Here is a 22,729-nt window from a genome sequence, read left to right as displayed (position 1 = left end):
GGAGTTCGCACATGTTAACAATTGCACTAATCAATTACATAATATATCGTACTATAATTGAGTTACACTATTGCCATGTCACACACCATGCACAAAATTAATCTAGATCCTTTTTCTTTCAAAACTCCTCAGGCAAGAAAACGAGCAGGTAAACTTGTGAACGTATATTTAGAATTCTTCAAATTTTATCTCGTTCGATTTGTTGTATCATGAGTTGAGAATTAAAATACCAATTAGCAGTGTTCGAGATATGGCGAAGTATTTTGTAGTACCATTTGTTTGTCGTATTTCATTTATGGTCATGAGATTAGTACGTTGTAAAATAAAACGTTGTGTAAATTTCAATTTAACAAACGTTTTAGCAGATTAGAGAAAAAGGAAGACAAAGAAAAAATTCTTTAGCAAGTTATAGACTAAGCTCGTTGAGCATAATTACATCCTCGTAATGGTCCATCCGCTTATCGATTTATGGTACGTAGTCGAGTAAAGAGATTATCGTTACTGTTACTACACTGATTCCAAAGCATTGATAGGCAGTTCATGACATTCATATCGTTAGCGTAATTTCGTCAGCATCGTGTCACGCTTCAGTCTAGCCGCAGCTTCAAGAGTAAGCCATTTCTCCTGCCGGAACACGCGACCTCGATTTTTTGCATGCTGAAAATATTTCATTACATGACATAAAATCGGTACAATCGAATCAAAGATCAGACATTTCATTGTTGCAACGAGTGCATTAATGCTGCTGATTCATTTGACGCATTTCGCTTCACTTACATAGATATATCAATTTCATAGCTATGGAATGGTACTTCAGGAATGCATTATATCTCAAGAATACCGGAGAACCTCTTGTAAAACACAGGACCCGTCACACACACACAGCTCACGATTAATATAATAAAATATAAATCAATCTCGAGAAACGCGTGACGTAATCAATCCCCTTGAGGGCTTCGACTTACTCGATGCAACCCCGTTTGCAGGTCGCTGAGCTCCACGCTGGGCCGGCAGGACGCAGTGGAGAAGTACCCGGAGGAGGATGTGGTCAGCCCGCCGGTCTCGAAGCGCGGCTCCCTGCGTCCGAGCGGCACCACCCTCTCGCTGAACACGTTGCAGCGGGACATCAAGGAGGCGTTCAACCGTCGCTGCGGCAGCCTGAGACGTCGGGCGCCACCGCCGGAGCCGGTGCAGCTGCCGGTCGAGAGTAGCGACGTGAGCATCCTGGTGACAGAGCCGAGCCCGGAGAACACGGCGCCGCCCACGAGGCCGCCCTTGCTCAGGCAGCAGTCGGAGGCGACGGTGGTGCACGTGCTGGTGCACAGGGAGAGCGAGGAGTACCAGGACGCGCCGGACGACAGCTGATCCTAGTCGATCTTAGGCGCGTAGGTCCTCCGACGACGACGATCAGCGATGATCAGCAGCGATGCGACGGCGCGGCGCGCGGTTCGATGATAAATACATACGTAGATTACGTATACGTACGTGTAAACTTTTCACACAGCGCTACAGACGTAATATTAGAGGTAGAATGCGGACGACGTCCGGTTGGCGACGATGGCTTCCTCGAGGCGACTTCTCCTCGGGACGGAGTGCGGCGTGTGAGTGCGACGTGTATGCGTGTGTACGTGCGAGTGTGGTCCAGGTGAGACGAGACGGTTTTTGTACGTGGCGATGGTTCTCGGCCCCCGATTTCGTGGAGATCATTGGCGATGGGATGGTAGATTCCTCGTTAAGTTGGCGACTGCTTTCGCGGATGTCCGTTCACTTAGAAACGCGGTACCGTTTTGTTGAGTCTGTGACGTTCCCGGTTAGAGACGATGTGATCAAAAATTAACGATTAGCGCCCGTAACTATTAAGGAAATGCTTTCTGATTGTCATTAAGTGTGTCCATGCGATTATCGGTGACTAGACGACAAAGGGAGCTAATTTTGTATAACAACGTAGCGCAATCTTGTTACATGCAACATTTACAACGTAAGAAGTGACAGACATAACGTTTAATTCCTGATTAAATTAAAACGTCGCGATTATTTCAAAAATTCCGCTTAGCAAACTAGCTACGAAAGAAACGAACACACGATTTTCTTTTTGAGCATCTGCCTATTTGAGGATGTAATTCTTGAGCAAACTTTTGCTTCGTTATCGTGAGAAAAGGAAAGTTGAGAGCCATTGCACTAAGAGACGAAGGAAGGGACAAGGACGAGATCGCAAAGAAATTGTCGATAGCTTCTATCACAATCACAAATAAACGTATCGGGGAATTCGGGCATCATTACTATGTCGATGGTGCTTGCTTCTTCACAGAAATGCATGCACCATAAATTCGCCGAATTCGTCGTAACGACGAATGAATTGTATAAGGATGAATTACCAGCGTAGCGGAAATAGCCGTTTTCGCAACGCGAGAGCACACTTTGGCCAAGAGGCATCAGTCCTCGAAGTGAATTAAATCATTGTTCTTCAGCCTAATAAACCTCTTAGATTAAAAAGCCAAGCGAACACAAGCTTAAAAATAATTTTTTTCTCTTTTCATATTAGTCATACAAAACTAAATTTTCATTTCTTGTCTCGAAACAAGAATTAATTTCTTAATTTATAAATAATTTATAATTTATAATTTATAAATAACTGTAGTGTTACTTAATCATTTCTTTTTTCACTTCGAGCATTGAGCCGTAATCATTACCGATGAGAGATCGATTTTGACAATTGGTTCGATTAATGAGAAATATTTATCATACTATTATATTAGTAGAGAGTTGAACTAAAATATTAGACACGCCAGTGTACATAATATAAATATATAGCGAACGATTTATTATACTATTAATTTTTGCTACGTAAAGAGATCAATATTAACGCGATTGACGAATCATTAATATTATCGTAAATTCTAAAAATTTAGCGCTTTACAAGAAATACTTTGAGGTATGAATCTTAATAGAGTTTAATCGCGCACTTCCGACGCCTTTGGGTCATACCGACCCGTACAAACTACTCGCAGCATTAGTTTACAGTAGCAGTTTTGTCTACGCCACGTATAACTGATATTAAATATAAGGTACACAAACAGATGCAATCTGAACGTTAGTTTTGTCGCAAGAAAGAAGTAATTAATAAATGAGAAACATAATTACATTGCGAGTACATTAGGCTAAATAATTCGTACGAGATTATCATCAAGGCGACGCTTTTTGCCAATACTTGAACTAATCGCATAATCAATTATCGTTAATCAATCACGAATAGCTAGTTTGGGATACGATCGGATTTTCCTCCGAGATAGCGACTATTTCTAAGTTACGCTACCCTGGTAAAAACATGCTTTCGATTTATTCGTTAACTTGCTTCTTCGATAAATTTTTAACAAAAATGTAGAGTTACTTAATCACAGCATTGAGCATCCGTACGTGAACAGCAATTATTTACGCAGAGCATCGAAATTATTTAATAATTTTGAATGCTGAGAAAGTGAGAATTTTTAACACTGAAAATTCAAAGTTATTTCAAAGATCTAGAGATTACAATCCTAAATATCAAGATTCTAAATTGAACACTTGATTTGTAAGATTAGTGACAGTTATAAAATTTATGATGAATTGATTCAGTCAATTTTAATCGCTTGTTTGAGATAACATTGTGACGTTGTTGCTTGATTTCACTAAATTTCAGATATCGCCTGATAGCTTCCAATACTGATTTAATGGCTTCAAATAATCGTGAAGGCGACATTTGCACTCGCGTGCGCGCGTAGAAATGCATCTCGGTAAGGATAATTGAAACTACCTTTTTACTAAAACTCTACAATTATATACATCGTGATCCTTGTCTCTTACGTCGTAATTAAGGGTGGTCGGACCAAATCTGGGCACATTCAACTCCGTTGAACGGTTTTCTCTTCAAAAAATAGAAAAAGGAAAAACAGGAGACCTAGGTTGTTAGCACGTAGATAACGCAGACCGCGCGGAGTTTGCTACGAAGAACGAATTTTACCGGTATACAAAAAGAGTACTGCCTCAAATCTTAGGGTAAATTACTCGCGACGTCACTGACGGCGAGACAGCTTGAAAAACGAATAAAACAAAGGAGATAATGTGGCTTCCTTCGGTGATCGTGATAATTGTCGCGTAATCAAAGTACTCCGATTCCGTTTCTTTCCTCATAATGACACAGGGTGTCCCGCGGTTGAGTCAGAAACTGGATACGTAACGCGTTGTACCTCTCTCACAAAACTTCAATTAAATGTTCAAATAAAAATGCAAAACTACGTACCGAAAATAAAGTGCTTCCCGCGAATTAGCATCGAATTTCAAAAATACAAATAGCGTCAAACGAATAGATAGGGAGAAAGAATAGAAAGGGAGAAAGGGAACGTATGAATTTTATCAGAAAGGAACCAGTATTGTCCTTCAATTCGCGGGAGCCCCGTACGTGCAATCATCGCTTGAGTTGAGTATCGCAAAAAGCAGTTTGATCAGCTGATCAGAGCGCAAAGCGGATCTCCTTGCGATCCGCAGGACGAAAAATTCATAACACCTCGCGACGATCATTATACATCGTACTGCCATAGCTGTTCGATTAATTAGACACGTTTTTGTTGTGCACATAGCGAGGATGGACGTTGAAGGCAACGTTCATGCACGCCCACATCCTCATTCAGCTTTAGCTTTCAATTTAGCTCATTCAGGTGCTTTTACTCACGTTTCTCTCTCGACTTTCGCGTTCCCTACGCAGTTAGTTAATTAGAGCTGCAAAAAGACGAAACATCGCACAAAAACGAGACATTGCCGTGTCACGGAGGGTTTCTCGTTGCACATCTTCGACATTCGATAGCTGCGTAGTCGTGCGTTGACTTGATCCTTCTAACGTCACATTAAAAGAGTCGCCTAATAAGTTTAATAATAATAATAATTAGTGCCGAATATATATATAAAACTAAGGACATTAAAGAATTTCTATATGGCGCATATTTTCAGATAAAATTGTTAAAGGATTATATATCTTCTTTCAATCGTTTGATTCTCGCGCGAAACGAGCGAGTAGATCAATTTTCTGTAGGTAGAAACGTAGATGAACGAAAGTTTATGAATGATCTACGACTGTTTCACGAGATATTCTGGAGCAGGTAAAAATATGAGAGGATTGTTGAAGGACTTAAGAGCTTTTTATTCTCGACTGCGACTTTTGACGATGAAGCATATTTCGCTGGACATCGAACGTCAATGATTTGCAATCGTCCTCTCGAGGATTTTCAATATCGCAAGTCGCAGTCGAGGATAAAATTGTAGACGATTAGACGTCAGTTTTAACTGGAGCATTGGTTTAATGAAGTTCTTAAAACTGGCTTGAAAGGTAGCCGATAATATCCGACTTTACGCGCGATTTCCTTTAAATTCCTTTGTAAAGCCGAGCGATTAATTAATCGCGAGCGATAATTCAGTCTCTCTTATCGAATGTTAAACTTTCTCAATATAAAGCCTCGACGTAATCCTGTGAAATTGCAATCGCATCTCGCTTACGTTCCATCGTTATTTACGTACAATTGCATACACCAGCATCTACGAGCGTGATTTATATGAAAGCATAATCGCGCGAAGAACTCGCTTCTCAAGCCTGCAAAATCATGCAAAGTCATGAATGATCGCCGTTACTTGTCACGTAACGCTTTTCAATCGTACAAAACGAGATGGAAACTCGCTGCACAATAACGCGGTTCATATGTTCGTACCTCCGAGGTTTTCTGGCCACCAACGCATCCCGATATCCAAAATCTCTCGCGGGACCGGCTCTTCAGACGTCCACGAGTCCACGTTGTTCCCTGAAGCTTAACGAACATTGGTAATGATTAATGCTGCTGGAAGCAGCATGGGAAATGTGCGTCTCGCTGACGTCCGGAGCCCGGACACCCTCATCTTCGCTATTACGCTATTACTATCTCGCGCAGTGGTAAAACACGTGAGGCTGGCTTCGCTAGGTTTCGTTAGAGCTGCCAACGAGCAGTGAAGATGACACACGCGGGCGCACATTAAAATTTCCATGGACAACGAATTATTTTAAGGGCTCTTCTTGCAACTCGTATTCTTTCACCCTGAAGAAGCCTTACGTTCTGACATTCCGCGCGTGGATCCTTCCCGGTGCGACTTCCCGCATCACTGTCACCCCGCGTATCGCTAGCTACTCTCTTTCTTTCCTCTCTTCGCATAGACGAGAGACATTGCCGCTGAAATGCCACAACCTCACGTTGACCTATAGTGCCTATTATCAATTAGCGGACACCGAATGAATCGGGTGGCGTTGTCGAAGTCCCATTTTACAAGCATCCCAGGTTGCGTAGCGCTCAAAGCATCTTTGGTCGGTATCCTTGGATATTCCTCGGACATTCGATGTCTAACGCAACGTCTTTTTTCTGCTCACACATTAGGATACCACGTACAATACACGATAATAATGATAATAATAAGCGTATTTGAGAGAGCTTTGCAGTTTCGCAGAAAGTGAAACGAATTTAATTTGGAGTCATTTACAAAATCCGTAATTTAAGAGAAATAAATATATACTAAAGCTAAAATGCATGTGAAATTTTATTTACAACAATAACGGCGTGCTTGCACTCATCGGAACATCCCAGAGAATATCCAAGCGCACCCATCAGACATCCGCGCCGCATGAGCGACGATGTTGACACGTGTATAAAGTATAAATTAGGCCCGCGTAGCGTTATTACGATATTACTGTACCGACGACCGTTAATCAGACCGTAGTACTTCTGTGCTTGACAAGCTTGACAACTCCGTTCGCGCACGTGAAAGACGACAAAGAACAAGGAGGCGGAATGGAAAGAAGATAATTGGGATAAAGCGACGATTCGGCGGCGGCGACCACGAGGGTGGCCGGCGACGAACTCGCAGATCAGGAATCAGGAACGGATCCGGGATCCTCGGGAGCTGGTTTTCACGAGGCATATATGATAGAATTATATGTCAATTAAAATTATATATATATAAAAAGAACACGGGAGAGCGCGCGTGCACACGCACGCATACACCAACACACATACACACCCCATACGTATACATGGCATAGGAAAATTCAACGCAGATGTGACGATAAATCGATAAATGTTTATATAATATATATATATATATATAATATACAAACCTGTATTATATATACATAAAATAACGTAAGTGTGGGATTTGTGATGCTTACGGATTTACGATGCGTGTGCACGCGCGGCCGTGGGTGTACATGCGTCTGTCTGCGCACACGTACTTGTACATATTATATATATATATATATATATATACACACACATACATAGATAAAGTATGAATAAAATTAACAAAGCGCGATATATACCATTATTATTACCGGAAGTGAGACTGGACGTCTGCACTCTCGAGGAGCTGCGTCTTCTTCGACGGCAACTGTACAATCACGCGTGGGCGGCCGCCCTTACAAGAGAGATCGCTCTAGTTTTCTTCTGATCACGCATACGTGTGCGAACGAATTAACTGCGTACGCTCAAGCCTACAGATACTCGCTGGTATGTAATGGAACACACGCATCACCGGGGTAACGTAACAATTATACATAAATAGAGATATACGCATAACGGGAAACGAGACGACAGTTTGTATCGCTGTTGCTTCGAGCTGCGCAATACCGTTCTCTATCCGATTAGGCCCACTCCAGGATTCGAGAGAGAAAGAGGGAGAAGAGAGAGAGAGAGAGAGAGAAATTTGCAACGAAGAAGTGGCGGACACCAGTTGCTGCAAGTTTTTTCGAGAGTAATCATCCCCTTGCTCCTCTCTCTCTCTCTCGCTCCCTCGCTTGAAATCAGGGGTCCAGGCCGCGTTTCGTCCGGCCTTTCGTGCCGTCAGGCTCGAAGACCGAGCGATCCGTATCGTGCGAGACTACTTAAACGAATTGTATATTCGATGAATAATATAATGCACACGGGGCAAATTTACGTAGGATACATACGAGCCGTTAGTGTCTTCAAAAGTATCTGGCTGGGATGTACCGGGTCTCTCTCGAAGTGTCAGGAACAACTGCTCGGCGAAGGGCGACAACGGCGGCTGCTTCCTCGGAAACGCAAAGCGTTTATTACATTAGACACACACGTACACTCGTTAACCCGCTTCGCTTTCGGTCGCAGGTCCCCGATGTCGTCGGAGATGCGTTTTGCGAGCCCCCGCGGAGAATATGAGAGGAACGGTTCCGCAGCACGCGCGAATGTCTTCTAATCTTCAGAGATCGCTTTCGAGTTGGAACTTTCGGGGCTTTCGTAATTGCGTTTACTCTCGAGTATTCTCCGCGGGGGATAAGCAGAGGCTGCTTGACAGAGACGAAAAAGTCGTTCCCTGAGAGGCACGATAAGAGAAAATCCGCACGAGACGAACACGCGCGAACGTCGGAGACTTATACCGAGCTTATAAAATATTTTATGGTCTAGCCGATAGTCGACGGCGATATCGTGGCGTTTCGCATTAAAATTAATGACTCTCACACCCGCCGTTTTTTGTAAAAAAAAAAGATGAGGAAAGGAAGAACGGAAAGACCCGCAGAATGACCTGCGTCAGTCCATTGTTGCTCGCGGCAGAGAGAAAGGAATAAATTCCGGGAAACTCGGCGGCGATTCACTCTGAGATCGATTCTTCTTCTCGATTAGCGATCTAAGATTGAATTTCTCAGGATGGATCTCCCTGACGCTTTTCCTCCGATTCGTCCGCTTCTCGCAGGGCAAATATTTAAGTGGTTAATTAGGTACCATAAAATGTTTTACACGATTTAGCGGTATAAACGCCTCTCTCGAGGATTCTCTCTCTCTCTCCGGCTAGTCTGACAGCAATCTTATTTCCTTTACGTATATATAATTTTCTCTCGCCACTCTTATATATATACTTTTAATGCGGATAGTGGCATCGTAGGCCATTTCTCATACTCCGCTAATCATGAGATACGATTGTGCACGTCTCTCTCTCTTACTTCTCTTTATCTTTTAATTATAAACAATTAATTAAACAACCAAGGACCCGTTGTGTACGTGCGTGCGTATGTATATGTGTGTATGTGTCTATGTGTGTGTGTGTGCAGTGCGATGGCCTCGGTTAACTAATTCGATAACTTGCTGTTGCTTTCCATGGCGCCCTTTGTACACAGAATGGCTCGAATGACTCGACTATCTGTTAAAATCGAAAAAAAACTTTCAGAATTAAATTGGCAATTATCGTCTTGGCAAAATGAATATCTTTAAAAGTATTTTATATAAATTGTATCTGCGAATTCAGAGATTTCGTGATTTACTTACCAGTTTTTCAATTTTTATCATTAAATGGTTACCGTTAAGCGATTACCGCCAAAAGAAACGACGACAACTACAGCAGATTCTCTAAAAAGGGGAAAAATTTAGTTGGCCGTGCCGAGCACGAAGTAATGTCAGTGCAACGGGCCCGAAGAGACTCGCATTACCGATGCGACGCTGGTCTATCGAGACATTGCAACGCGATCTTCGATAAGTTTAGGTCAGTCTTGAATTCGAATGCGTATATTGTATAATATTTCTCATTTCGCTCTGCCTGGCTCGAAGGCGCGTAACTCGTCAATACACAACGTTGTTAACAATATTAAAATAGTATATAATTATAAATAATAATACAAATAAAAAAGATAATTAGAAATGTTAAAATATCACTTGACTGTTATTTTTCTCCCTTGAGATCATTACCGTTTGTTTTCGCACTCATCCCTGACATTTAATCGTGTAGGTCGAACGGTAAACAATATACTGGAAATCCGATAAAGCACAAAGATCGCGATAGCACAAAATGTGCTTATCTTTGTCTAAAGACAAAGGCAGCTGTTCATTAAATTTTTATTTCCCAGTCTTTGCACTCGAGATCTCTCGGGCTGGTCATTATACTGACATATATCGACTAATTCTTCTCTTTTTTTCTCTTTTTGTCTACCAACGGAATTTATTTAAGAGAATATAATACTTACCGATATATTATCGTAGATAGTACTCAGCCGCAAACGCTGATACTAATTACTCGTTGAGCTGCTGCAGTGACGAACAACACATACGTTGCATAAACCGTTTATTCCAAAAATAGAATATTTTACAATATGCCAAAGTCATACGTAATCGTAATATATTATATATATATATATATTCTCAATATCGATATTCTCGTCTCCCATAATTTCAACGAACAATTATTTGTATCGTGCAGCGTTAAATTAGTAAATTATCCGAGCAGGATTGGGACTAGATGAAAATATATGAAACGTCATGATAAACCACATTGTGTTCTAACAAAAATACAATGAACAATCGTAACAGCAAATCAGTGGTCTAACGGTTGTCAAATCGTTGGACACAACTGCCAGCTCTTCCCGGATTGGCAATTATGAAAAAACATGAATCTGACACAACGCATCTGAGCGGAAAATGCACATATTTACGGAACTGTACGGGAATTGCATGGATAAAGGTAATTTAATTTAAATTCTAATCTCATGGCATCTCCTTCAATTTCTCGCTCGATCGTAATTCTTTAGGTACCAGTCAACGGTCTCTTTAATCGCCCGTTCGAAAGGCGTAAACTGAAAATCGGGCAAGTACCTGCGTAACTTGGCATTACTCGCCGTTTTCTTGTACTGGCCGTCCGCCGCTGACGTGTCGTACACCACCTTGCCCTTGAAATTAAAAGCTCGCACCAGAGTCTCGGCCACCTGCGCTATCGATTGCTCTTGCGCCTCGTCCACTGGAAATAATCATTTTTACGTTTTATATTTTATTATTTATATTTTTATTAACAATCATTTTTAATTATCCGCGACTGATTGAACCATTAACTGCCCTTTATCCAAACTTTATTTATAATTACCCGATAATATAATTGGTTCCACGGAATCGTATTCCCGTAACACCCAAATTGTTAGTGCCGCCAGGTCTTCACTGTAGATAAATTGCCTCAAAGGTTTACCCGAGCCCAGCACGGTAAACACCTTGTCCTCCGTGTTCCCTGGTGACGAGAATCGACTAGTTAACCAAACATCCGAATCAAGTATGTACAAGAATCACGTAGGCTATGATATCTTTCGTACCATCTTTGCACAAGTCGTAGAGCCTGCGCATCAGACCAGGTATGACGTGACTCGCGGAGGGATGAAAGTTGTCATGGGGACCAAACACGTTGCACGGAATCACGCTCGTGTACATTCTGCCGTGTTGATCGTGGTAAGCCCTGTTCGCGATGTCTATGAGCCGCTTGGCGTAGCTGTAACCGTAATTCGAAGGATGCGGCGGTCCGTTGTGTACCTGTAACACACACATATAGCTGGTAGCTATGTCTCTCGTTACGACGGACCTTGCTGACACGCATATACCACATCTACAGGGAGAAGGGCCAGTTGACTACCCACCATAGTCTCGTCGATCGGGTAGACCGTCTTATCCGGAAAGATGCAGGTGGAAAGGCACGAAACAACCTTGACGACGTTGTGCTCATGAGCGGTGTGAAGTACGTTGTCGTTCATTTGTATATTATTACGCTGCGGTAAAAAATCGAAAGTCCATGACCGACACGGTGATCGCAGCTAGAGATTGGAGTCAGTCGAGCCTCTGGTGTGAGGTGCGCCGGGCTCTCACCCAGGATACTCACCCAGGATACTCACCAGGAAGTCCAAGTTGTGTGACATATTGTGGAAAAGTCCACCGACCATGGCAGCCAGGTGCACGACATGTGTCGGTTTGTGCTGCTCGAACAGTCTGCGAGTGCTCTCCTTGTCGCTGCAAATTCAGTTGCGGTAAAATATACTGCGACGCACGTGTCAGCCTTGCAGACGAGTTAATCGCTAATTGACTCACCACAAATCCGCATCCTTGGAGCCGACGAATATCCACTTCTCACCGTCTCTCTTGTCAAGCTCGACGGCGCTTTGAATACCTCTGCCGACCAATCCGGAGCCGCCAGTCACAAGTATAACCTTCATTTCTTCGTTAAAAGGGCTCTTTTACGGTATTATGAAAGTAAGAAAGCTAATCGATTTAAAAAAATATTGCACGCGAGACAAGATGCACATGTGACAACGCCGACTGCACGTAATCTTTGAACGAAAGTACACTGAGGTGCATAAATAGATAGGTGTAGATAAGCGCAGCATACATTCGACCACGCAGATGGCGCGCTTATCTACACCATTTACACCGAAAAAGGAAGTCATTTATGCACCTCAGTGTACCGCCTATCGCAGCGGCTCGCTACGAGAGGATGTCGACCGCGCATGCGATCCTTCCCTTCGACTTTCCGATCCGACGGAAAGCTGCCGGGTTATTGGACCATGCCAGCGCTAGGTTATGTTTGGGGACGCAATAACAGCTGGGCCTGTAATCCAGGCAATAAAACACTTTCTCTTTTTCTCTTCTTGAAAGAGAAAAGATAGAAAATGATAGAAAAGGTCGGTCACAAAAACGAGCCGGCTAACGAGAGCACTCGTTACTCGAATTTCGAAATTCGAGAGATCGTCAGTCGCGCATACGATTTTATAATATATTCGAGACTTTCTAAGTACTACTTTTTCATTCTCGAGATTTTCTGCCTCGTGAATATTAGGTAAAACTGAAGGAGACGGGTCCTCCTCACCGATTTCCGTCTAACTTTGTAGAAATGTATATTTTGGTCCTAAAAAAAGATTGCGAGAAGGAAAATCGTCGCTCTCAAGTAGAACCAAAGTTACAGCTTACTGAAAAATGACAGTTTCGAGGTTAGGAAATCTGTCATACCGGCGGTCTACGGGCGTAGTGCACACTGACCGACATGCGCGTTGTTATGCATGTATATTACATAAAATTGTTTAAAGCAGTGAATTGTTAATATAAATCGAATCGTTAAAGTAAATAACCAAAAGCACAAATAGTTAAATACAGTTTTCTCTGCTTTAACCAAAATCAAAGTCACAGTTAAATAGAAATTATTCTCTACTTTAATCGAAAGTAAAAACTGCAAAAGAATATATTTAATTTTAAGATTCGTTTATTGGATTAAAATTGAGATCCAACATCTCTTTAAAAATTGTGGTTATTGACAATGGAAATAAAATAAAGGATATAATGAATCTTTTCCAAGTGACTTCAGAAGTGTAATAAAAAAGAATGAATAGAAAACAGCTTTTGTTCTAATCATTAAAGCAGAGAATATACGCATGCCCGGTCACTCTGCGCTGTCCCTGTACACCGCCGGTATGACAGATTTCCTAACCTCGAAACTCATTTTTCAGTACGTTCTAACTTTGGTCACAGTATAAGGATATACGGTAGGGACAAGCACCCGTTTTCGAGTCAGCCGCGCAGATTTGCTTGCGCATCCCAAGCGGCCATGTTCTCGGGCGGCTTCCAATCCCGTTCAAAGTAAAGAACGCACGTTATCTCCGTAACTGTGATCACATATAGATAGAGAAACATAACCAAACATAAAAATTCGCATTTGTATTGTATTGTTTGTTTTGTGCTTTTGTTAAAAACAATGTCTAAGAGAATGCATCGAGTGCGGTGCAAAATTGTTTTCACAATGATTCACAGTGATAATATATCATTTTTTCGCTTTCCAAAAGAGAAAGAAAGGTATGCATTACTTATGCATTTATAAAATATGTAATTTTTTTTAAGAAAACACATATTTGCTGATAGCGGTGGTTTCTAATATTATTGATACGCTACTTGCCGCCCGAAGACATGGCGGATCGGCTGAAAAAGATCAAAGGTGCCGACGCTCTTTGTCCCTACTGTATATCATTATACTGTGCTTTGGTTCTACTTGAGAGCGACGATTTTCCTTCTCGCAATCTTTTTTTAGGACCAAAATATACATTTCTACAAAGTTAGAAGGAAATCGGTGAGGAGGACCCGTCTCCCTCAGTTTTACCGAATATTATCACATAACGTCGTAAATATAATAGTTCACTGTTCAAATTTGCAGTGTCGTGATTTCGTGTATTTATTCCAGTTTACCCGGCGCCACTTGGTTCTTTTTAAATGCCGCGCACAATTGTACAGCAAGCACCATCTATCCAAGGAAGACTGAAACGCCTGGTAGGTTGCCGGTAAGCGATAGGAAATGTCGATAAGTCGATTAGTCAATTTCGTGATTGAACCGTATTGTTATTAAAACATAACGCGACTTCGAGAAATACAAATTTCCAAAATTTAAGAGTTACAATACAGAACAATCAGAAATAAGATAATAAAATTTATATTATCGCATTCTTTACCCTCGAATTAGATTACGATCGTGAATCATTTTGTTCGAATCGAACAAAGGCGGCGAGAACACAGAATCCAATTTTCGCTCTCTGTGCGATAATAATACAAAAAACATTTTAATCATTTTAAGAACAAGACTAATAAATCAGACAAGAATATCAGACGAACGGAATTGTGAAAAATATGGTTCTCTTTTATTCGTCGGATTGGACCTGCGTAACAATTCGGTTCAATAATGACGAGAATATATCGGCAATTTGCGTAAGAAGTCCAACGTAATAACCGACATCGGCGCACGAAACAAAGAAGTTCACTTTTCCCGGTTCAGCGAGTGTTGTCGGAAATTATGCGACGCAATATGCATAACGGATAACACCGGTAGGTTCGCGCGATAACCCGACTATCAATCGTCGTCCCAGTTTCCGCGTCAGTACGTCGGAATAAAGCGCACTAGCCACCAGTGTATCAAACATATAAAAAAAACACCGCATCGCACTTCTATCGATAACGTATCGGACTTATAATTAACAACGAACGTCTCGAGCGCGCGAATGAGTGATCGAGTTATTAAGAATTTCTTTATTTTCCGTTTCCGTATAAGAGATCGGTTTGCCTAGCAAACAACGGCCCAACCCTGGATTACTACCCGAAGTACACACAGTCAATTATAATTTTCCGCATAGCTTAAATTATAATCTTACTAATAATTATTATAATAATCTATCATACGCTGGTTTTGCACTCGTTCGACACTAAAAGTAAGACTTGTTTCAGTCTTGAGTAAAGTCCTGCAAGATACCTCGGGTAATAATAAAAAAAATCACTTCGAGTACGAATAAATGAGGATTAAACGTAATATCAACGTTCACAATTGTCACTAAATGATGCAAAAGAAAATGACATTAGGTACTACTCACGATCCTCCAAAGTTCCTGCGAGTCGTTTTTTTCTTTTTCTTGCTCGTTTATAGTTTCTTTCCGGAATCCTGCGATTTTCAAGTAATTCACTATCTTCTATAACGATAGCTTCTTTCACGGCGCATAAAAACGAACGAGTAACTAGTACCGGAAGTCGGACTGGTCAAACACGTGACTTCGAAGGTACACCAGGAGAAAAGTACGCAGAAAACTTATTCAAAAATCTCTGAGCTTCATTATTTGTTTTTCTAGGTCCCGGTTTATGTCTGTCATCTGCCGCTCGATGAGCAGATCTCGACGCGCCTGGGACTCGCTCGTCGACGAGGATTAAACGAGAGGGTAGCTGGCACTGCTCGCTATGCCGCAGTGGTTGTCCTTGTTCCTGGCCATTTTGATGTAACCTTTCTGGCCCCATGTCTCACCCCAGCTGTTCTTCACCAACCAATAATCCTCGCCGGTAGTCGGCTCCGTGCCGTAACCGACAACCAGCACACCGTGATCCAGGTTCTCCGGGTCGCACTGAGGCTCGTAGTACACTCCTACGAGCGGCAAAAAAATTCTCAGTGAAAAAGGGAAAAGAATGGGTGATAGATAAAAAATTTATAAATTTACATTTATTATTAAAAATTATGAATAATACGTACCCTCACTGTAGAAGTGGAAAGATTCGTGAGAAGCGTCAATGGCGACCGAGATCGGGCCCATGGTGGCAACCGCAGCCTTCAGTTTCTCCTCGTTTCCTTGCGCAATGTCCACATAGCCGAGATCGGTGGCGCCGCTATTTCTCGGATTGTATCTGTATAATAATTTCAGATAATCAATAAATCATCACAGTCTACAGATAAACTCCATTATGTAAAGACGATCGATAACGCACCTGCACCTGTCGTTCTCCCCTTCATACGGATAGCTCTTCTCGGTATCGAGGCCTTTGTTTTCTCTAACGTATCGGAACGCATAATCCATCAAACCACCGCTGCATCCATTATTGCCGTACGCGCGGGAACAGTCAACCAGATTTTGTTCACTCAGCGACACTAAAATACCCGTTTTCCGGAAATGCTGTCCCTCCAAAGCACCAGTCTGCGAGAAGAATTTTTAGATTAGAAAAGAAGTTTTTACTCGAAAATTAATAAAAATATTAAAATAAATATATTTAAACATAAATCAAAGCATCGATATTAGAAAAAATATTAACATCATCCGAGGCTGAATTATATTAATTTAAATTGGTTATTAATTAAAAGGTCGTTCAAACGAAGCAGACTTACCGAGGAGAATGCCCAGCAGGATCCGCAGTGTCCTTGATCCTTGACGCCGGTAACTGCACCGTGTTTCCTCCAATCGACCTCTTTTGGCAACTCGACGTTAGCTGGCTCTATGTAATTAGCACCCACTCTACGACTCGCAAGTGCCTTTTTATTGAAGCCGTTTAAGAACCTGACGAACTCGCTAGGCAACTGCAAGAAGGAAGAAACACGCGCCTTGCAGAAGATTGCCCGCCACGTTAATCTTCTCATCATACGCATTTCTCAGAACTCACCATATCTCCGTATTTGTTAATGTCCAACTTGAAAGAAACCTCGTTACGCTCGTACTTGTCGTTATGCTCCTGGATCCTTTTCATATTCACCGTAAAGATCTTCTTCCTGAAGTCTTCCTCAGTTTTGCTCGGGTATAACTTCCTCTGACGCATCTAAAACGGTAACACAATTCTTCCATTGACTCTGAATGACTGTTGAATTAGAAACAGGGATATTTCGGGTCAATACACCCCAAAACTCTCCGTGAAAAAGAAAGAACAAGCATAAAATAAATAAAATAAAGTCAATTCCTTAAGATTAAGAAATCAAGAATTCCTTAAGACTCGTTTCTTGCAGCAATCTTATCCCGCATCTATATTTCTCCTGTAATGTCTATAGCTTAGCAAACAGATAACTGACTGGGATCATGTTTTCTTGTTTACACTGGTAGATTCTTGCTAGAGAAGAAACATGATCCCAGTTCAGAAGCAATCTAGAACTGATACGATGGATTATAAATGTGCATGACACTATTGCGTACGTAAGAAATTGAATATTAACGATTACGATGCACACAAGCGTTGATATGATTCAAGACTGATGCGAAATTATTATCATCTCATACCCTGAAGAATAACCAGTCTGCTTCGAATAATTCATCAAAGGAGATGGCGTAGCACTGTATCGTGGCAAGCACGACCAGCAAGAGCAAGGACATTACAGCTTTCATGATTACTCCTGATAGAACAATCTACCTGAAAGCACAAAACATTTTGATTAAATTTTAGACAAAGCTTGGACGTAACTTTTACACTATTCGTTTCCTTTGAATCGTAAATCAAATATGAGTATGTGAAAACTTTATAATAATCGATCTTCGATTGAGTTGCTTCATTGAAGGAAGTCAAAGTTCATCATAATACTGAGAAATTAACAGTTTCCAATATCAACAGAATTTTGCTTCGACATCACGAGCACGAGTAATCGAAAAACTCTGAGAATTGCATGTAACTATTTGTGGGAAACGTTGCGTCAGCACAACCGTCCATCACTTTTACATCGTGACTCTTGCACTAGAGCAGAGCTACTTCGTTTCCGAGATAACAACCGATCACGCGAGAAAGCTACGCCACTCATTCTGTCATTGTTGGGCAGAATATACGTATGCGACGTGTGTAAAAGGTACCTCCTGAGGTACCCTGGTCAAACTGAATCTAAATCGTGCTGATCGCGGTCAGCTCCACTTTTCCAACCGTGCATGATAGCTCTCAGCGAATAAAGATAGAGGAGCCATTTAGAGACGGTAATTACTCACTGTATTTGTGAGTTTTAACAGTATTGTGAGTGACGCATATTTCTCGCTAACTGCAACGGATGCATCGCGGAAAAAGAATCTGCGACAAGCTGCGCATATGTCTGGAATAGCTATCTAGTCTTGGAGTCAAAGTCCAGTCGAAGACCATCATCTTTTGAAGATAACAAAGGAAGAAGATATTATGAAAGATGAAGATAACAAAGGAAGAAGATATTATGAAAGAAGCGATAGCGGGGCACAATGTAACTCGAAAAAGTATTGACCTGCTAACGGCGCGCTCAGCTAAAAAGAAACAATATCTGAAAGAATGCCTGAAACGTGGACCGTTCGCGATAATCCCAGGCATTTATCCCAGGATAATCCCAGGTTGTTTTTCTTACTTGCTTACATAATCCCGGACTCTACTGCCTCTTCCCCGCATAAACGGTTACACAGCAGCTATTTATTATTATCTACTGCTGGAAATTGGAATTCTTAAATATTCAAGTTACGAAAATAGATAATTGATAAGTTTTATTTTCACAATTCCACAAGTTTTCACCTCTCACGATTCAATCTATACGAATGCTATTTCCAAAAAATGTCTCGAGGTAAAGCTATGTCCGAAACATGTCCAGAATATTTGCACACTAAATGCGTGGCTTTCTACTTTTTCTCGAATTAATTACTGCGCTTTCCTTCGACGATCATTAGATCCATCGCAGAATACGCTCTTCGAACTCGATCTCTTACGAAATTCGACCAAGCAAAATAAACACATGCGTGTGTGTATATGTACATACGATGCTATTATCCACCTAAATAAATACAAGATAACGTCACCTTCCTTTATCTGTTGTGTTTTCGACATTAAAGATTAGTCATGTTGTTAATACACAGTATTTGTACAGTATCGCTTAATTTTAATGCGAGTCATACGGGACTGCATTGTCAAAATCTAACCGATGTGTCATGTATACATGACGTGTTATCTTATTTTCTAATCGAAACAAGGAAGTACGCGATCGACATGATTCTGTGAAATTTAATACTTGCTTAATTTCATATTAGTATTGTTTTCGTTTTTTTTAGTTTTACTCATTTGTGCCATTTTTTGTATCCGAATTATAAACAAATTTCTTTATAAAGATATCAGATTGTGCATTGAAAACCGAGACTGCGATTTGACGAAAATTCTGCATAAAAAATATCGCAGCTAGATGAACGCGACGCGATTCAGAAACAACCTCGCATCTCATCCTTCTTCTCATAATTACTATAATTATAATATATTCATAATTTAATAATTACCATATAAACGGCCGCGTAACAATGCTTTCTTTTGTTACGATTATATATCGAAACTGTTTGTTTCTGAAGTGGTCTTCAACTATTTTGAAACAAATTTTGAATTGACGCAGAAAAATTGATGCGAAGAGAATAATAGTCCACCTGATGTAACGGCTACATGATGTAACTGACGCCATATTACTGCGTCCTTTGAATTATTCATCTTTTTCAGGCATATATCGCGTCGAAAAAGTTCGATTCGCTTTTTGCGTCAAATTTTATTTTATCGCATTCAGCAGAAGCAAATTATTCATCAATCAAGTAATCAGCATCGTTGTTTATGATCATAAATTACTGGTGATTGGTTCGTGAATAATTTGTTTCTACTGGACGCAGTGAAGTAAAATTTGCGCAAAATCGAATCGAATTTTTTCACTGACCCGACACTTTATTAAACAAATGTACGAGAGACGAGCGTCATAATTTTGTATACAAAAGCCATGCAGCAAAATCAAGACATTGACAAGGTGTCAATACATCGAAGAAAGGAAGAAAGGAAGACGAAAAACGAAATTCATTCTGTTCGTTTAGACCTGGACTTTTTCTTTTGTTAAAAATATTAAGCTTTGCATTGTTGCACGGCAAAAGAGAGCCAAGAGAGTCTCAAAATTAAGATTAAAACCGATTTGCTTGATAAATAAACCGTCGATCAATGCGACATATCGCCCTTCGTTCGACTCCAATCGCAAACAATGGCGCAAATAACTACGTAGATACTTACGTATTATCAGCGCGAACTCTTCTTCACGGGAAGACAAGAATCAAACTGAACGAGCGACAGCAATCTCATAACACTACTAACGGCTGCTAACAAACGAACGGTCGCGTCTTCTTCTTTGTATATCTCCCCCACTTCCGCTGCATGTTGTCATCCGTCTCCATAGCCTACGTCATCGATTAACTCTCGGTAAAAGATAAGCGGACTCGAAGGTTAAAACTTTCTGCCCACAGATTTAATGACTACAGATGGCAGCCTATTACAGAGCATTGACATTACCGACCGTTCCAACTATTTGATATATTTAATATTTTTGAATGAAGAATTTATAATGAAAGAATTTGAGAATTTATTATTAGCCAGGTGATACATATATATAGCATAATTATATTATATATTTCTGCGGACTTGCGTTTTTCCCAGTCTCGCATTTAAATCAATTCGGGTTACTGTTTCTCATTTTCGCCGCACGTTTTCACGGGGCGCTAGCGTAGAGTGAACTTTTCAAATCGTGAAACTTCCGTGAGATCATCAAACTTGGTATCTGATCGGTGACTAAGCACTTTGTCAACAATGGAATGCATGCGCTGCATATGTATCCTGTCGAATTCCAATGCGTGGTCTTTTGTGCCACTGTGTACGTACACAAGGCGAGACGCGGCCAGACGCGGCACGATCGTTCGTCATGTGATATGTCACGCCCACCAGTCATGTGCTCGTGATAAACCAGTATCGAATAACCCGAATTCCCAATTATCTCCATGAAAAGAAGGAGAAAAAAAGCGTCATTTGTTTCCACAGAAGCTGCGAAGCAATGTTTTTCGCGACGAACGCGGAAATGATAATTCGCGATCAAAACCCCTGACGATTAACTTTTTATCGCAGTTTTTGCTTTGAGAAATTAATTCAATAAGCTATAGCTTGTTAATAATATATTATATTTTGTAGAGACTGTAGAGAAATAATACGTTGTAATTAAAATAGATGAAGTTATCTGTTGCCGAATTAATTTATGAGCGATCAATCAAAAATTAAAAAATCGCCTGCGCATTAAACTTTCTTCAGTTTATTAACTAAAGACGTAAATCCATCGAAAACAAAACATCTTTCTCAATAGAAGATATTTTTAACTCGTAAAGAAACAACGTCATCAAAATCATCAAAATTAAAAAAGGGAGAATTTCACAATTCTCGCAGTCGGTAAGAGTCGCCGCACGTGGGCTCGTACGATAAAACAGAGATTCAAGAAATCCGAGAATATCGAGAAGTTCGCAGAGGAGAGAATCATGGATACGAATAAAGTTTACGATGTTACACAGAAACAAAAGGAGGTCGCCTTGTGGAGAGATGCAAAACGACAACAATTGCGCGAATTGTACCTGAGGGATTCGGGACACCCGACCAAGCATCTTCTCGTACGTAAACTTGCGGAATATAACCTATTATGATCCACGACGAATGTCCATATTTTATTTAATACGCGATATTTATGATTATTTTTCTCTTGAGATGTTATATTTATCATTATTATTAGTCCGTGTGGTAATATCTTGAACTGTCGTGCACCATGTAACGTTAAACGCGATACTAAAACATAGTTGAAACAGGTCGTTTCGTTGAACATTTAACGTTTAAAGTACAGCACTGGCAAACTAAACCTGTGCAAAATCTCATAAATCTTCACGTAATCTTTCTGTTGTCCACGTAGAGGTTTTTGTTACATTCAATTGCATATGCATTTCGATTATTATATTTTGAACATCGAATCATCTGTAGAAAAATTATGTAATAGACTAACAACAGTCTGACATCATTCAACAAGAGACAATTTGTTATTCTTCGACACAATACGTGAATTTTATAATTTATTATGCAACTCCTGTTACTCTTGAAGTATTTGATTTTATGTACGTTTTATTTTTATTTTTACTGTATATCAAGTATATTGAAAGATGGTGTAAAATATTATATGTATATTTATTCTGTGCAATATATAGTTTGACCAAGGGATGTTTAGATATGGCGCAGCGAGAACAACGTTATCTAAATTCTACATGCCTACTGCAGTAAATTTTCTGATAAAAACAGCAATGGTATTCGTTCCAATCTTCAGTCTTTATTACTTCTTCGAAACGACCAGAGTAAGCAATACAGTTTTAAACAAATATGCTATATGTGCTATATACCTATACCTATACAAATCGATCGTAACTACTGATCATAATATTGAAGCATATTTGTATTTTCCACAGGGCGCACAGGAACTCAGATATCGCACTGGGCAAGTTAGTTATGCAGATAGACATCCTAAATTCGTTTAAACTTATGTTATTTTAGTAGAAAGTAAGCGTGACTAATATATTAGATTGTATGGGGGAAAAGAAATAAACTGCTGAAATATATAATTTTAGTTTCGCATAATATTGAAATCATATTTCCAAGTGGCAATAATACAGATATTTATAAACATATAATTATAAAGAAAATCTAGCTATATATTATAACGCGACAGCTTTTCGTACGTGATATATGTACATGTGACTAACTCGACAGCCAAGAACACACGTTCGGTACTTAAGGGGGGAGCCTGCTTTAGAACGCTGAAAATAAGGTATATTTTACGAATTGTTTTTGGAGAAACTATACAGCGGATC

At 40.5% G+C, this 22,729-nt stretch overlaps 4 protein-coding genes and 1 long non-coding RNA gene across 5 annotated transcripts in view; 3 read left to right on the top strand and 2 right to left on the bottom strand.

Annotated features, from left to right (window-relative positions):
• Positions 1–9,697, top strand: part of LOC105277149 (sodium channel protein 60E) — a 58,354-nt gene extending 48,657 nt beyond the window's left edge. Inside the window, exon 21 of the mRNA XM_011335325.3 lies at positions 987–9,697. Coding sequence (XP_011333627.1) covers positions 987–1,365 — 379 coding nt within the window. The 3' untranslated portion in view covers positions 1,366–9,697. The remainder of the gene's footprint in view (positions 1–986) is intronic.
• A 393-nt stretch (positions 9,698–10,090) lies between these two features.
• On the bottom strand, positions 10,091–12,635 carry LOC105277217 (probable GDP-L-fucose synthase). Its single transcript, XM_011335430.2, has 6 exons — positions 11,883–12,635; positions 11,690–11,804; positions 11,438–11,566; positions 11,120–11,333; positions 10,900–11,037; positions 10,091–10,776 (listed from the first exon to the last, which is right to left on the bottom strand). The coding sequence occupies exons 1-6, from the start codon at positions 12,005–12,007 to the stop codon at positions 10,541–10,543; spliced, it is 957 nt and encodes a 318-aa protein (XP_011333732.1). The 5' UTR covers positions 12,008–12,635; the 3' UTR covers positions 10,091–10,540.
• Positions 12,636–13,007: 372 nt separating this feature from the next.
• Positions 13,008–15,093, top strand: LOC113562936. The gene is made up of 2 exons (XR_003407263.1): positions 13,008–13,634; positions 13,701–15,093. It is a non-coding gene; the product is annotated as an uncharacterized LOC113562936 (long non-coding RNA).
• LOC105277223 (cathepsin L1) lies at positions 14,446–20,242 on the bottom strand. The gene is made up of 7 exons (XM_011335444.3): positions 20,079–20,242; positions 17,339–17,468; positions 16,734–16,886; positions 16,462–16,650; positions 16,068–16,273; positions 15,835–15,986; positions 14,446–15,729 (listed from the first exon to the last, which is right to left on the bottom strand). The coding sequence occupies exons 2-7, from the start codon at positions 17,441–17,443 to the stop codon at positions 15,518–15,520; spliced, it is 1,017 nt and encodes a 338-aa protein (XP_011333746.1). The 5' UTR covers positions 17,444–17,468; positions 20,079–20,242; the 3' UTR covers positions 14,446–15,517.
• A 1,056-nt stretch (positions 20,243–21,298) lies between these two features.
• Positions 21,299–22,480, top strand: LOC105277231. The gene is made up of 3 exons (XM_011335455.3): positions 21,299–21,490; positions 22,073–22,216; positions 22,328–22,480. Exons 1-3 carry the CDS (start codon positions 21,362–21,364, stop codon positions 22,394–22,396), a joined length of 342 nt encoding a protein of 113 aa, XP_011333757.1. The 5' UTR covers positions 21,299–21,361; the 3' UTR covers positions 22,397–22,480.
• Positions 22,481–22,729: the final 249 nt, after the last annotated feature.

Source organism: Ooceraea biroi, chromosome 11 (assembly GCF_003672135.1).
Source record: "Ooceraea biroi isolate clonal line C1 chromosome 11, Obir_v5.4, whole genome shotgun sequence".
In the NCBI taxonomy this organism is placed as follows: domain Eukaryota; kingdom Metazoa; phylum Arthropoda; class Insecta; order Hymenoptera; family Formicidae; genus Ooceraea; species Ooceraea biroi.
This window is presented reverse-complemented; position numbering and strand designations above follow the sequence as displayed.

Coding starts and splice junctions, on each gene's coding strand:
- LOC105277217 (XM_011335430.2), bottom strand. CDS start 12,007: ATGAAGGTTATACTTGTGACTGGCGGCTCCGGATTGGTCGGCAGAGGT. Junction 11,805..11,882: donor TCCAAGGATGCGGATTTGTG/GTGAGTCAATTA, acceptor CTGAATTTGCAG/CGACAAGGAGAGCACTCGCA. Junction 11,038..11,119: donor CTACGACTTGTGCAAAGATG/GTACGAAAGATA, acceptor TCTCGTCACCAG/GGAACACGGAGGACAAGGTG.
- LOC105277223 (XM_011335444.3), bottom strand. CDS start 17,443: ATGAAAGCTGTAATGTCCTTGCTCTTGCTGGTCGTGCTTGCCACGATA. Junction 16,887..17,338: donor CAGACTGGTTATTCTTCAGG/GTATGAGATGAT, acceptor TTACCGTTTTAG/ATGCGTCAGAGGAAGTTATA. Junction 16,651..16,733: donor TTAACAAATACGGAGATATG/GTGAGTTCTGAG, acceptor TCCTTCTTGCAG/TTGCCTAGCGAGTTCGTCAG.
- LOC105277231 (XM_011335455.3), top strand. CDS start 21,362: ATGGATACGAATAAAGTTTACGATGTTACACAGAAACAAAAGGAGGTC. Junction 21,491..22,072: donor ACCCGACCAAGCATCTTCTC/GTACGTAAACTT, acceptor TGCAATATATAG/TTTGACCAAGGGATGTTTAG. Junction 22,217..22,327: donor ACTTCTTCGAAACGACCAGA/GTAAGCAATACA, acceptor TATTTTCCACAG/GGCGCACAGGAACTCAGATA.